General features: G+C 41.3%; 1 protein-coding gene across 3 annotated transcripts in view; it reads left to right on the forward strand.

Annotated features, from left to right (window-relative positions):
• The window catches only part of PSMB2 (proteasome 20S subunit beta 2), a 31,724-nt gene extending 20,113 nt beyond the window's left edge, over nt 1-11,611 (forward strand). For all 3 annotated transcript variants that reach the window (XM_001503676.6, XM_070260442.1, XM_070260441.1), the window contains exons 6-8: nt 7,686-7,848; nt 9,324-9,373; nt 11,377-11,611. In XM_001503676.6, coding sequence (XP_001503726.1) covers nt 7,686-7,848; nt 9,324-9,373; nt 11,377-11,484 — 321 coding nt within the window. In that variant the 3' untranslated portion in view covers nt 11,485-11,611. The remainder of the gene's footprint in view (nt 1-7,685; nt 7,849-9,323; nt 9,374-11,376) is intronic.
• Nucleotides 11,612-15,684: the final 4,073 nt, after the last annotated feature.

Here is a 15,684-nt window from a genome sequence, read left to right on the forward strand (position 1 = left end):
CACCACTTTGCTGGTCATTCTCCCCTGAATGTACTTGCACGTCTCCAGATGGGTAACTCTTAATTGTCATTTGAGACTCAGTTCAGCATTTTTCGGAAAACTTTCTCTGTGCTTCCCACTCACATACGTTACCCTCAACCTCTTTGTGCCCTCATGGCAACCTAGGAATACCTCTGCCATAGTATCCTGTTGTAATTGTTTTCTTCACTGTCTTCCACATGTGAGCATAGGAACGTGTGTGTAAATAAAACCTCCTAACTGGCTGGCTCTTCATTTGGTCTCATAAATTTGGCTGTATACTATTTTATCTTGCCAGCTGCCTTTGCACAGCATAACTTAAGCTCATTGGATCTAAATTGAGCTTTTTACATTTACTCTACCACATTTCCCCTTATTGAGAGTCCTCTTAACTCCTCATCTTCTATTCTACTAGTTGTAAATTCCTATCAGTTCTGCCTTCTAAATACATCTCATATTCCGTATCTCCCCCTGCATCCCTACTGCTTCTGCAGTGTTCTGAGACATGAAAAAGGCTTGAATCAGCAGGGGAATGGGAATGGTTTTCACTGGTCCTCCATGGTTTACATAGTGAAGTTCATACTCTTTAGGAAGCCAATGACGGTATCGTCCCAGTTCCTGTCATCCCATTTCCTCTCTGCTTCCTGCTGAAATCATGTAATTCACTAGGTATACATGTCCTATATTCACCAGTACCCAAACATTTCGTGTTCCTACGTTTCTTTACCTTCGCATGTATGCTATTTCCTCTATCTGTAATCCTTCCTACCCTTGTCTACCTTGTGAGCGCCTTCCAGATCCAGGCTTCCATCTTCATCACCTGGCACAGTGCTTCTCACATAGTAAATGTCAAATAACATTTATTGAATTTATAATATATTCACATTCCAAATGTACAAGTGAAGTTGATTAGGGTATCCACCCATTTCATAATTATCCTGTGTTGTAGTCTCAGAGAACTCTCTCGGGATTTGGTTGAAGCTTTTTATGAACTCTGTACATTTATACTTAAGGCATAGTCACCATTGTTATTAGAAAAGAGATTTATGGGTTTCCTTAAAAAGGACCGCATCAAAGAGGATTAAAGTTACGGCACAAATGCTTCTGTATTGCGTAGACATTAAGGTTAGGTAGTTCTTCCCCAACCACCACCCCATCCTAGAACCATAATCTTTTAGAGCTGGAAAAGGTACTTCGGTCACGAGGACAGTTGGAAGTTGCTGAAATCTTTGAGATTTTTTTTTTAAGTGTTTGAAATAGTGAATATTGCAATTCCAATATAGGTACAAAAGTCCTTCTTTAATTAAAACAGCAAAATTGACATTGAAATTTTAAAGTTATACCACCAAACCCACCCAAAGTGGATAGCTAGTAAATTCTGTTGGTTATTGGAAACAAGCTCCTGATTCAGAGTTCAAAGCACCAGTGTAAGAAAATAATAATTGATTTGTTAATTAAAAATTAATTAATTAAACCTGCCCTTTTAAAACTTGAAGTGTTATTGGTCATATAAGATGTGATAGAGGAAATAGAGAACAATAGGTACGGTATGCAAAATAGTACATTTTGAAATATTCGAGTGTGAAACTTGCATTTACATATTGAATCATATTTCACACTAATTTCCATTTTGTGGAGGCAGCATGGTTTCCTAGAAAAGTGCACAAGACTTGGAATCAGGAGGCCTGGTCCTGACTCTGACGCTAATTAGGCGAGTCACTGTCCCCTCTTTGAACTTGAGTTCCCACATTTGTAGAAGGGATTTTGTATAAACTAGTGGAGCTTTTAGATCCCCTCTAACTCTGTAAACTGCATTTGTGTGAAATACTTAGTGCCAAAGATGGAATTTTAGGTTGCTTTGACACTGGCTAGGCTAAAAGAAATAGTAAGCACTGTTCCCTTCAAAGCCCATTCTCTGTTTAGTGTGTTTAGAAGTCTATTTGTTAAAACACTGTCATCACTAGACAAACTCCTTTATCCCATTGGTGGTTTCTGCATCTCCTTCCAAATTACTGACCCTCCAGGAATGGAAGTATGCTTCACACGCTGCTTAACATTCCAGGTTGCAGCACGTCACAAAAGAACCTGCACTGTTCTCCACGGCACCTCACTCATAGCAACGTTGTCCTATTCAATTAGAGGTGGCAAAGGCTGGCCTGGCTCCAAAGGAAGACTGTCAATTCCTCTCCTTTTCTGTGTCCACGCTCGGCAGGATGCTTCCTCACGCCCACCTCTCTCCCCCTTGCTGTGACTTTGGCTTCCGCCAGATGTCACACCGCTGCTTGTCACCGCCCAGACTCTCGTCGCTGATTTTGTTGTTTCAGTGTATTTATCACAACTGTTCTCTTTAGCTGTAAAATTTATGGAATTTCACACTCTTCTTAATCACTACAGTGTTTCTTTTTCATGAGAGAGGGAATATTCAAGGAGTTCTGTGCACAAAAGTTGGAGGAAGGAAACAACTCCATCTAACTTAAGGAAAGTTTGCCTGTGTGTGCCATTTACACCCCTTCCTCCCAAATGTATAAAGGAACTGAGCTCAGTTCTGGAGGGCTCAGGGGTACTTTGGATGTCCATTTCAATCCCAGGGAGAAGTACGTAAGAAATGTGCTTATTGGTTAAATTTTATCCCTTTTAGCAACTAAAAACAGGTGAATAATTTTATTGGTTCTCTGTGTTATGTCTTCCTGATCTTCTTATATAGTCAGATCTGTAAATAATGTAGTCAGATGCTAAAAATGATGGTGGTGGTGGTGAAATGATGGTGATAATAGCTAATTTGTATTTTTACTATGTGACAGGCATTGCATTGACCACTTTAGATTTATTTATTTAACCCTTGCTACAGTCCTGTAATGGTGGATACTGTTACTATTCCTGCTGTATAGATGAGGAAATATCAAAATGACTTAAAGCTCTCCACTTAAGAAATAGGCTTTTGGGGCCAGCCCCGTGGCCAAGTGATTGAGTTCATGCCCTCCGCTTTGGCGGTCCAGGGTTTCACTGGTTTGGCTCCTGGGTGCCAACTTGGCACCGCTCATCAGGCTGTGCTGGGGTGGTGTCCCAACATAGCACAGCTGGAGGCACTCACAAGTGGAAAACACAACTGTGTACTGGGGGGCTTTGGGGAGAAGAAGAAGAAGGAAAAAAAAGATTGGCAACAGATATTAGCTCAGGTGCCAATCTTTAAAAAAAAAAAATACGCTTCTATCATGTATTTTTTAAGGGAGGAAAAGATACCACGTTGCCTAGGTTTTTTTTTCGCAGTTGTAAAAAGAGGCAAAATTTTGGCGGTACCTTATTTTAGAAGCTAAAATTCATTTTGAGTTCCCAGGATGGTTTGTTTAAAATTTTATGTATATATATATATATCTCAATTAGATACAACTTTTAAACCTAAGCATGTTCGTATTTGCACTACAAACCATTGATGGTGATCCTCAAGGCCATTGGGCAGAGTATCTCAGCTAAATGTTTAGATTCATTTACTGGTCATTGGGAAGTTTAGGTTAATTCAAAATTATATATACTATTCATCCTAGCCTTTGCTGTGGAAGGTGCCTAGACATAAAAGATACAGTTCCTCACCTTGGGGACCTCATAACTTTGTTTACCGCCTAGACTTGCTATCTAAACAATTGGAATAGTGGAGATAACCACAGACTCGATTATGTCATGCACAGAATAAGGATTACTCGTAAAAGATAGAGGATTTCTGGCATTTCTGTCGTGATTGATTAGTGTTCCCATTTCCCCAGAATCATTGGCAAATTCTCACATGTAATACTGATCATGGGAAAGAAGAGAACTGATGAAAAAGTAGTTCGAAAGTGAGGCTTAGCACTCAGGAGGAACATACTTGTAAGGGTGGAAACAGCGTGAAGGTACTTAATAAATAGCAATTTACTCTCCAAATCTGGATGTAGGATTTGTTTTTGTTTTTTCAGGTTTCCAGAAAATGCCTATGTCAATCTCAATATAGGTTAGGGTGTGTTGACCGTGAAGCAGATATGCTCTAAGTGTCAATGCTTGTGAATGTTTTTGACAATGAACTCCATCACGTTTAGAGCCCCTGAAGAGTCAAGGAAGGAAAGAGGAGTAAACTGTCATTCACTGTATTCCTACCATGTGTCAGGCAGTGTACTGGGCACTTTTTAAAAACATCTCTCTGTATCCCTTTATGAAGACATAGATGAGGAATTTATCTTGTATTTCAGTGCCAGGAGTAGATGGGCTTCTCCTGAATACTTGCCCTGTTTATTTCATGGACACTATGAACTTCGTAGATGATTGTTTTTCTGGTAGTAATTTTAGCATTTATCAAACCTTCGCTATGTTTTAGGTACTATGCGTACCATTTATATGCATCATCTCTTTGAATCTTCACTGTAGCCCTTTTGTGGTAGGTATTATCCCCTGTTTTCAATGTGAACATTAGAATTCAGAGAGGTTGTGACTAACTTTTCTAAAGCCACACATCTGGTACTAGAGCCAGATTTCAAACTCAGATCTAACTCTACAGTGTAGCCCAGCTCTTTCTTCCTGAGATATTTATTTATGCTTATTGTTCTCTCCTTCATTCAATTCTAAATGCCTGATCTATATCCTAAATTTTTCTTACTTAGCAACCCATGTCTAAAAGGAGGTAGAAAGAGAAGGACCCAGGAGTCTAGCAAAAAGCAAGAATATATGTGCATTCAAAGAGATTCTGGCAATTGATTTAAACTTGAACCAGTTCTCAGAAGTAGAACCTACCTCTTTCTAACATTTGTTTAGTGATTTTCTTAATCTTTCTTCTTGTGATACAAGGCATTAGCCATATATATATTAAGACGTGTAATGCTTTCTGGTATGCTTATTATTCATTCATTCAACAAATATTTATTTATTTATTGAGAATATACTATATACTTGTACATCATTGAACAAGCCTTGTATAGTCCTGCCTTCATGGAGCTGATGTTTGGTATAAATATTTGAATAGATGGATTGTGCCTTACACATACTATTTCCCTAAACACACCACAAGCAGTCACATGTGTGTGTGCTGTAAAAAAGCACAAAATTGAATGGCTTGGAATTTGTCTCATTCTAGGAAAACACTAATGAGTCAAGAATATGAGGGAATATAACAGTCAAGAAAGCCATAACTATGGCTTTGTCATTTTGAGCTGTCAGTCTTAGAGGAGTGAGAGAATGACAGTACACCAAACTTTATTTGAAATTTTAAAAAACTAGTGTAAACCAGAGATCTTTGATGGAGCATTGTCAGAAGAATTTCAGAAACTGCAAGTTGTTACACAGATGTATTGATTTAATTAGTCTAGATAACACCATTTATTTATGCTTAAGCATCTCACACATGCAAAAGTTGGTAATTCAAAGTCACACAATAATTTGTGAGTTATCTTCTATACCACGTGTTTTAGCTCCTGAATACTAACTTTGATGAATGTGTGTGTCAGATGCCTGAGCATAAATAAATATTATATAGACTTAAGAAATACAGTTTGCTTTTGGAATTCTGTTAACATAGTTTTATGTAAAATCTTTTGGTGGTGGCTTTTAAAATCACATTAATTGTTTTAAACGCAGTTTAATCTCATAGTATGGGCAAGATCCTCACTGGAGACAGAACACGTCTGGGTTCTGCTGGTTAGGCCTCTTTGGATATCTGGGTGGATCCTTAATATACCACTGCAACTTGCAATAGTTATTTTGTTTTGGTTAACCATACAATGAGTGTTTTGGCGGTGAATGAGGAAGAGTAGAGTTATCCTCTTAGCAAAAAGAAGAACTTATTTTTTGATACGTAAGAGACTGTATTATAAATCTCTTGGGGAGGGAAACCATTTAGAATCCCCTTGCTATATTTCTCTGTCTCTCTCTCCTTTTGCTATCCTAATTTTAACTGTAAGAACACCAAGATATTCTATGTCTGCCTGATTTTACAATAGTTTCCACACACACAAAAAAATGCTATTAGTTATATGTTTTTTGTCTTTAGTTAATTTCAGTAGTTTTGTTGTTGTTTAAAGTGGTAAGCTATCAAAAGGAGACTGGGGTATAGCTCATATACTAGGAATTTAGGTGGCATCTTTTCTTCCAGAATTTGGGATACCTCACCTCTGATATTTTTTCTCACCATACTCCCTAGAAGGTGGGGGAAGGATTAATTAACCCAGTTTTACACATAAGGAAACAGAAGCTCATAGGGGTTAAATATATTGCCTAAGGTCTGGCTTACTAAGAACGGAGTCACGGAATGCAGCAGAGAATTCCAGGTCCTGGCAGAGTATAGCACACTACCCACTGGGAAATGTGATAGGCAGGTAATTACTTTCTCAGAAGACTTGACTACTGCTGGTCAGTTCTTACTCCTCTGAGTCTATCCACCATCTTATCCCCAAAGCAGAAACTTGTTTGCAGGTTGGGGTTACACTGTAATATTCAGGAGATGTTACTTAGCACAGCTGGCTTGGAATTCCAAGTAAATATGTAATATTTTCACATGTTCCTCTAATCTGAGTTTCTTCAGGCTGCCATGTTAATCAGTGTTCAAAGAATGTAAGATATCACTTTTAGGACCATTAGCTGTTATTTATGCTCTATAATAGGGTTCATAAGTGTATTCAGTTTCATTTAATGTGCATTTAATTGAATATATAAGTTTAGGGATGGGCACATAACCATGGGTAAGGGCTGCTCACTACCCACTGAGGCAAATGCAAGAGGAAAAACAAATTTTGCAGAGAAAAAGGAAGCCGTGTAAGGTGGGAGTCTCACCACTGATGCCTGGGTTATAGACAGACTGAATTTAACATGGTAAATGGCCTAGCTGCTGTAGAAAAAATAATCATCCATTTGGAGATGAAAAGCAAGGCAGACTTGGTCAAGGTCCTTTGTAGAAATTGCATTTTTAGACTTGCAGGTAATACAAAGAAAGGACATCTATAAATCTAAGTTATAACTACTTTTTGTCTCATTGATAAAAATGACTTCTTAGTTATCTTAGAGGAGCCTTGTTAGATTAGAAAAATGTTAGCATCTCACCTAAATCTACAGTTCATCTAGCATTACTATGTTTCTTTGTATCTGTGGACTTCCATTGTTACTGTCTACATTAAAAGTTTAGTTATTTGACTTAAATATTTGAGAGCTACTATCCTTCCCCACCCCAAGAGTTGTTTCTTTAAGAGTGAGGCAGACAGTTTACCACTTGAGATTTTGGTCCAGGTACCCAGACTGAGTCTCTTTATTTTGGATGATGTGGTTGGAGCTGCTGCTTCCTTTAGTCTGTGGCCTGACACTCTCAGAATTGTGTTTATTGGTTTCAGCAATTAGGAAAGACATAAGAGCACCCATGCTTTGCCTTTGAAATGCTTTTGTAACAAGTTCTGGTCCATAGGCTTTAAGCAGAGAGCAGCTCTTATATATACCTTAAAGTGCTCCAAAAGCTCTTCTATTCAAAGAAAACACACCAACCTCCCTTCACCTCTTACCACACTCTAGGTCCTTTAGATTTCTCTGAATTTTTACTTTCACTGTGATTTACTCAGCTGCAGCTATTTTCTTATTCATCAAGAATTGGGATGCTCCCATTTGCCATGGGAAGAGATGTTGGTGTTACTGCTTGACCATCACTTTGCCATGTCTTTCTTTTGTAGACTCCATATCATGTCAACCTCCTCCTGGCTGGCTACGATGAGCATGAGGGTCCAGCTCTCTACTACATGGACTACCTGGCCGCCTTGGCCAAGGCCCCTTTCGCAGCCCATGGCTATGGTGCCTTCCTGACTCTCAGTATCCTGGACCGATACTACACACCAAGTAAGTTCCAGCACTCGAGGTAGGGAGTAGTAGAGCCCTGTCCTCAGCTACTTTCTGGTCTTGTGCACTACCCCTTGGAGTTGGGTGGCCAGGGCTTGAATAGAGGATAGATCCTAAGAAGCATATGTAGGTATCCTCTGGAAGCTACTCTCTCCTATGGGTCAGTACGGTTATTGAAAAGCTGATAAAAAGTCCCTCTTTTGCAAGACAAAATGAGTATTATGGCCAAAGCTGGGTTTTGTTTTAAAGGGGAATTGGAGTAGTGAGTAAAACTATAATTCTTCAGTTACAAAAGTTCGGGTTTTTTACTCATTTTGCCCTGCTTAGATGCTTATTAGCATCTCAGCTCTGGAGAATGAGCAAGTAAACCAAGTAGTGTGTTTGTTTTGAGCCTGTGAGGATGAACAGGTCCCCAGCATGACAACTGAAGATTTCTTTGTTTAAATGTCAAAGCTTTGGAAGGCACAAGCCTGGGTCCTTCCCTTGGTTCTTATCACCTCACAGCTGCCCCCTCCTGCAAGAAAAAGTTGGACTCTCTACTTGTCAATAAACTGTCAGCTTGGCAAAGCTTCTGGACAGGGATGCTTTTGTGCTAAATTCTATCTTCTGACCCCAATTCCAACCTTGACTTCAGCCACTGTGAGCAAATAGGCTTTTAGGATTCTTAGCTTTTTCAGGCTATAGATGCAGCACAGATAACCACTTCTTACATTCCATTCTTCCCTGTCAGTATAGTAAAAATCTGACTTGTTCATTCCTTTTTTGGTGCTGCCCTCTTGCTCAACCTCACCCACACCAGAGCTCCAGGCCACATCCTGAAAAGAATTAGCCTGGCCTCCTAGTGACTGTTGCTTAATTTGGCATCTGTCAGTAATACAGCTGATTTGCCCACCGAAATAACCACCAACCACCCCTGAAGCCTGACTGCATAATATGTCATCCCGGTTTGCCATGCCCATACACTCTTCCTTTGGCTCCTATTTTATGCAAGTCTCAGCTCCATCCTATGAATTCTCTTTCCATTGTTAAACTGAGACCCAGCTGGGAAAGTGAGACTAAAACTCTGGCCGTGTCCTCTCTTTCCCTGATTTGCAGCTGGCTAGGGCAGATGGAACTGATTTAAGCCCTGGCCTAAAGCGGGGGTTGTGGGGGGGATGGGCTATGAAAAAGAGGCAGGCCGCTGGACTCCTCTAGAGGCAGGCCCTGGCCATGGGAGGCAGAATTCCGTCATGCTTACCCTTCTCTGTAGCAAATCAATTTGCAATGGCTTGTGGCTGCCGGAGCATTGGATCTGGAGCACCCTCAACTGCATATGGAATACGTTTTTTGCAAGCTAGAAGGCTAGGCATATTTTTGCTTTTTTTGTTTGTGTGACACACTGACCTGAAGAATTTTGAAACTTAATCAGAAGTTGCAGTGGAGAGTTGGACTTAATGGCAGCACCTTGAGTACTTGGCCTCTGTGTTCTCTTTCAGCTATCTCACGTGAGAGGGCAGTGGAGCTTCTTAGGAAATGTCTAGAGGAGGTGAGTAGCTCCCCTGGGATCCTGAAAGGAATGTTTTGTCTCTCTCTTTGCCAATAATTGTTCCAGTTCCTTGGTTGGATTTTTTCTGATCCTTGCCAGAAGGTGTAATAAATACCCACTAACCAGATGTGAAGTTGCTACTAGGGATAGAGTTTGGTGGGTAGCAAGCTTATTTTTTCTCTCATGGGTCACCTCCTCATCAATGTCAGTCTTGTAATTTGTTTACATTTTGGTTCATCCAGACTAGTGGTTCTCAAATTTTAGCATGTATAGGGATCATCTGGGGAACTTGTTAAGAAAAAAGGGCAGATTCATGCCTGCCACACCCCGCCCCTGAGATTCCGATTCAGTCGTCCTGGTGTAGAGCCTAGGAATATTTTCACTAGCAGTCCTAGGTGATTTGGCTGCAGGTGGTAAGTGGGCCATACTTGAAGAACTACTGCCCTAGACCTTATACCTTCTCTATTCTTGTGCCACCCATAGTTGCCATACTGTCTGTTCCCTTAATAGTGCATGAGTCCTAGAGAGAAAGCCTCCCCTGAGAACTCAGGAGGCCATAGAACGCAACTGGGGAGCTTTGGGCAGACGAGGAGAGTAGTCGTTAGTTTATGAGGCCAGGAACATGGACCTCACCCATTTTGGTACTGCTCCTAAGAGTCTGAGGCTTTGGGCTGTAAATGGAGAATGAAGAGGAAAAGAAAGCGGGCCTGTTTTCATTCTTTAACTGTTCTTGGGGCCTAAGGCTAAACTGGAATTCGTGGTCTAGTGAGAGAGTAGGAGAATGAGAGCAGCTGGGAGCATTGGACGTGATGTCAGTTTGCCTCTTACACAAGCCTGTCATTTTCAGTCCACAGTGCCCCCTTCTTCCTCTTGTTTGTAAATCCCCTTTCTAAAGCAGAAACAGATTAAACTCATGTGCTTTACTTAACCGTTCAGCTGAGAGACCATATTAGTCTGGCAGCCCCAAGTGTCAGGAAGAAGCCACTGGAGTATCAAGTGCTTTGAGACGTTATTACCCAGGGATCCTAAAGACAATCATTTTAGAAACCCATATTTCCTTATTGTCACCTTTTCTTGATCTTGAAGCTTGTTTCTGGACATAGGAGTCATCAGCCAGAGGACTCTGGAATGGAATGGGTTGTTGCTCCCCAGCCCTCAGCTGAGAAAGAGATGGGAAATAGCAAGGGAGGGGGGCTTAAGCCTGGGGAGGTGGACGTTTCTGGGACGTGCTCCTAAGGGAGGAAGTAGAGAGCTTTGTGCCTTCTTTTTTCTTCTGGAGACTTTAAGTGAGGTGTCCAGGAAGGATAGCCACAGAAGCAAAGATTTCCTCCAGCTCTGTTCCTCAGTCTACCCAGGTTAGTGGGGCTGTCTGCTTCCATGGATGCAGGCCACAGCTCCTGTGGAACAGCCTCTCAAGCAGAGTCTTAGGAGAGTGCAGAGGTGTTACTTTAATGATGGGTCAGCTTGGATTGGAGGAGACAGAAGCAGGGGTTGTTCCAAGAGCAGTTCTGCCCACATCCTTCCCGCCGCCCCTCCAGCTACACACACAAGCACACTCACACCCAGTTCTTATAACGTGGTTGGGTGACTGGAGCAACTGTTGGGACTTGAGAGTACATTGCTTTGTCCAAAGCTTATTCCTAGGGCAGTCACTCCTTTATTTGCCTTATTACCTTGAGACGTTTTAAAAGAGAAGTCTGTGTTTCCCAGGCTGATAGGTAGCACTGTGGGCAATATGAAGCCTTGGAGCACTGGATTGTCTCATTCTTTCATCCGCCGACTGACCAGAGAAAGCTCCCAGCTGTGCCTCCCACTTCATGCTCACCAGCTTCCAGTCAGCTGTCAGCTGCAGTTTGGGCTTTCCTCAGTGTCTTAGGACCAGCTGCCCCAAATAGAATATAAGCTCTTATCTGCTGGTCTGCCCAGTGCCTAGAACAGAATCTGGCCCATAGTTAGTGCTCAGTAAATATTTGTTGACTGATTTCCCTCCTGTCTCTCTGCAGCTCCAGAAACGCTTCATCCTGAATCTGCCAGCCTTCAGTGTTCGAATCATTGACAAAAATGGCATTCACGAGCTGGACAACATTTCTTTTCCTAAACATGGCTCCTAACATCATGCCCTCCTTCACACTTGCCAGGGAACTTTTTTGGATGGGCTCCTTTATTTTTTTCTACTCTTTGGACCTGCACTCTTGATAGGTGGTTAATTCAGAATAAAGCTGCATATGGACAAATTGAGCTCTCTGGTTTGAGTCTCAGTCTGCCTAACGTCACCTCAGGAAGGAATCGGGGGAGGATTGTCTGCATTGGACTTTTTTCCAAGACTGTCTTTCCTCTTGTCCCTTTCCCTTCATCACTGCTCTAATTGCCCTTTAACAGCTGACGGCCCCACGTTCCATTTCACTGCCCTGCTTCCTTCCCATCTAGCTCTTTCATATATCTTGCTTGCTAATGACTCATTCCCTCTAAAGCAGTGGTTCTTTTTGCCCCTAAGCTTAAAGTTTTTTAAATCAGTTAGTTAATTTGAGTGGCCAATACCATGCACTTAATAGAAAATGCAAACAGTACAAAAACACATAGTAAAAATGTCTCTGCCCTCACTATAATTTGATCACCTGCTTCTCTTCCTAGAGGAAACTTCAGCTACTAATTTCTTATCCTTTAAGAGACATGCTGTTCCTGTATAAAGCGTGTGCGCGCATGTGCGTGCCTACACACATGCAGACGTCCCCTTTTAATTTTATGTAATTTTTTTTATTTTTCTTTTTTCTCCCAAAGCCCCCCAGTACACAGTTGTGTATTTTTAGTTGTGGGTCCTTATAGTTGTGGCATGTGGGATGCTGCCTCAGCATGGCTTAACGAGTGGTGCTGTGTCCGCGCCCAGGATTCAAACCAGCGAAACCCTGGGCCACTGAAGCAGAGTGTGCGAACTTAGCCACTCAGCCATGGGGCCGGCCCCAATTTTTTAATTTAATTTTTTTTTTCCTAGACATCCCCTTTTAAAAATATTTTAAATGTTCTACACATTGCTTATTTCATTTAACACTATATTGGAGTTTGTTTTATATCAGTACATATATAGCTACTTTATTCTTGTTGACAGTTGTATAATATTCTGTTAAATCGATGCACTCTAGGCACTTAGCCAGATATCTGTTTAACTTCCTAATCTAGCTTTTTGGGAGTAAATAATATAGATATTTTTTGATTGGTTCCACTAAAACAGTGGTTCTTTACCAGATGTCTGTATGAGAATCACCTGGGGAGTTTTCTTTTTTTAGTCTACATAATTAGGCTGCATTCACTCCCGGATTCTAAGTAGGTTTGGGGCCTAAACATAGGAATATTTTTTAAAGCTTCTCAAGGTATTCTTATCTTCAGTAATGATAGAGAACCGCTAGATTTGAAACTTCTTTGGAGCAGTGGTCCTCAACTTTGGCATGCCTCCCAGTCCGCTGCAGGACTTACTGTAGCACAGCTTGCTGGCTCCTACTCCTATAGTTTCTGCGTGTTTGGGGTATGGCCTGAGATTTTGTGTTTCTGACATTTCCAATTACTGCTGCTGCTGGTCTGGGAGCCACACTTCGAGCACCATTTCGTCTTAAGATAAGCCCTACTTTATCTAATTCTAATTCTTTGCTACTCTTAATATCACATACAGATAGGTTTTTGGTTTATCTGCAGTGAAATGTATCATTTCTAAGATACTACCTCTCTAGAACATTCATATTAACAGTATTGAGTTAACATCAGATTTGAATGTCATACACTTTTTCCTACACCAGTGGTAAATGCTTTATACCATAAGGAGAAAGCTAATCATAGAATAAACGGGGGAGGGGAGGAGTCACATCACCACAGCTGCTTCAACCTCCAACACCACTATGAATATTCATGGCTTTGGGCTTTTAGCTAGATTCCTGAGTCTCTCTCTAAGGCATCTATTCTAAAGTTCCACAGATGATTCTGATGCTTGCCTCAGGTGAGTACCACTACTAAGGCAGAGGCAATCCTGCTTCATGGTTTTCCCATGAAAACCATGGGGTTTTCCATCTATAAAATGGTCATAATTGTACCTGTTCCATGGGGGAGGTTCTGAGGATTCCATGAGATAAAGTAAAGCATTTAGAACGGCCTGGCAAGTAAGTGCTCAGTAAGTATGTTATCAATGGTAACCTTGTTATTCTCCATCCAGGCCTCTCCAGAAATGAACTGGTTCTCTGTCTTTGAATGTAAGTGTCCTCAGGGTAATCTCAGGCAAGCCTACCAGCCCATCCTGACTCCTAATCTCTTTTCTCTAACCCAGATCTCTTTTCTGAGTTCCAGATCAACTTATTCTTCAGTATCTTACCCTCCAGCCAGAGGGACATCAAACTCAACATGTCTGAAGCTGAGCCTTACCATCTGCCATCCTCTAAACTTCCTCTGCAGCATTCTATCTTAGAGAATTAGAGCCACTTGGCTCCCAAGTGCCCAAGCCAGAAATTTAGGCATCATTTATTTATTTAAGCTTGGCACCTGAGCTAATATCTGTTACCAGTCTTTTCTTCTTCTTCTTCTTCTCCTGAAAGCCTCCCAGTACATAGTTGTATATTGTAGCTGTAGGTTCTTCTGGTTGTGCTATGTGGGATGCCGCCTCAGCATGGCCGGATGTGAAGTGCCATGTCCGCGCCCAGGATCCAAAATGGCAAAATCCTGCGCCGCCGAACCACTCGGCCACGGGGCTGCCCCCAGCATCATTTATTTTTAATAAACTTATTTTGGAATAAATTTGGTTTTACAGCAAAGTTGTGAAGATAATACAGAGTATCCTTATACCCCTCACCCAGTTTCCCCTAACATTAATGTTGTCCATAGCCACGGTACATTTGTCAAAACTAAGACACCTGCATTGGTTGGTACGTTAGTATTAACTAAACTCCAGGCTATATTCAGATTTCGCCAGTTTTCCCACTAATTGTCCTTTTTCTGTTCTAGGATACAGTTCAGGATACCACATTGCATTTAGCTGAGCATCATTTTTTATTTCTTCTTTTTCTCCTGCCTTTACATAGTCACCAAGATCTGGCATTTTTACTTCCTAAATCTCTTAATAAAAATCTCTGTCCCCATTATTCTGGTTTATCCTGCATCATTTCTTTCTTAGACTATTTTAACAGCCTCCTAACTTCTTTCTACTTTTAATCTGTTCTCTGTCCAGTTCTTCTCTGTACTCTAAAACCACGTTTGATCATTCATTCCTCTCCTCAGTTAAAACTCAATGATGTTTTTCCATTGCTTATAGAATAAAGCCCAATTCTTTTAGTTTGACATGCTAGGCTCCCTGATCTAGCTCCCCAATTTCCTTTCCCTCTTCTACATCTCCTAAAGCCCATGATCCAACTGAATTTATGTGGCCTCAGCGTAGATTTATGACGTCACCCCTCTTTATATACTTACTGTGAAAACAGTAAGCATTGCTTTGTGGAACTTTTTACAGATATGTATATAAGTGTGCTCGAGTCACAATGCAGTGCACGCTGGTATTTTTCTAATCTGTTTTCTTCTATCAGATTTTATTTTTTTAAATGCCACCTGTGTCCCTGTAAATCGATTTCCTGAAGTTTGAAAAACGCTGGGAATGCACCGATTCTTTAACATTCCTTACCAAACACTGCTCAGAATGGTCTTCTGATGGGTTCCCATCTGCTTTCAGGTGATTAATACAGTTTATTCCTTTCCAGGCTTGGGGTGAGAGGGGATAGGTTGGAGGAGAGAGCAGCTGTTTGCCTCAGGGTAGGGAAGCTCAGCTCTGACTGGAGAAGAGGTCTGTGAGGCTGACAAAGAACCTCTAAGAGAGACGGAAGAGGCACTGGAATAGCTTGGGAAGCTCTCAGTGGTGTTGCTGCTGAGCAACAGTGGCTAAGCCTGCTCTGCCTGGATCCTGGCTAATGCCTGAAGCCCAGAGTCCTTTCACTGTCTCTTCACCTTGACCCTTGGACTAAAGCAACAGCCATGCCCAGTCAAGAGAAGGAGGGACATTCCCGGGATCCTTTCTAGATGTCTGCTACTCGCTGAGCTCCTGTGTGTGAGTTACGAGTTTGTGTTTGGGAAGAGAAAGGCCTGCATCTCTTCCTTTATGAGGTTTGAGGGAGGGAAGCTTTTCAAAGGCTTCCTTTTTCTTATTCCTCCTGAGCACTATGATCCTTTAAAAGAAAACAGGAAAGTCTTGTCTTTTAAAGATTGGCACCTGAGCTAACATCTGTTGCCAATCTTCTTTTCTTTTTAAATTCTTCTCCCCAAAGCCCCCCAGTACATAGTTGTATATTCTA

The sequence above is a fragment of the Equus caballus genome, chromosome 2 (assembly GCF_041296265.1).
Source record: "Equus caballus isolate H_3958 breed thoroughbred chromosome 2, TB-T2T, whole genome shotgun sequence".
NCBI lineage: Eukaryota > Metazoa > Chordata > Mammalia > Perissodactyla > Equidae > Equus > Equus caballus.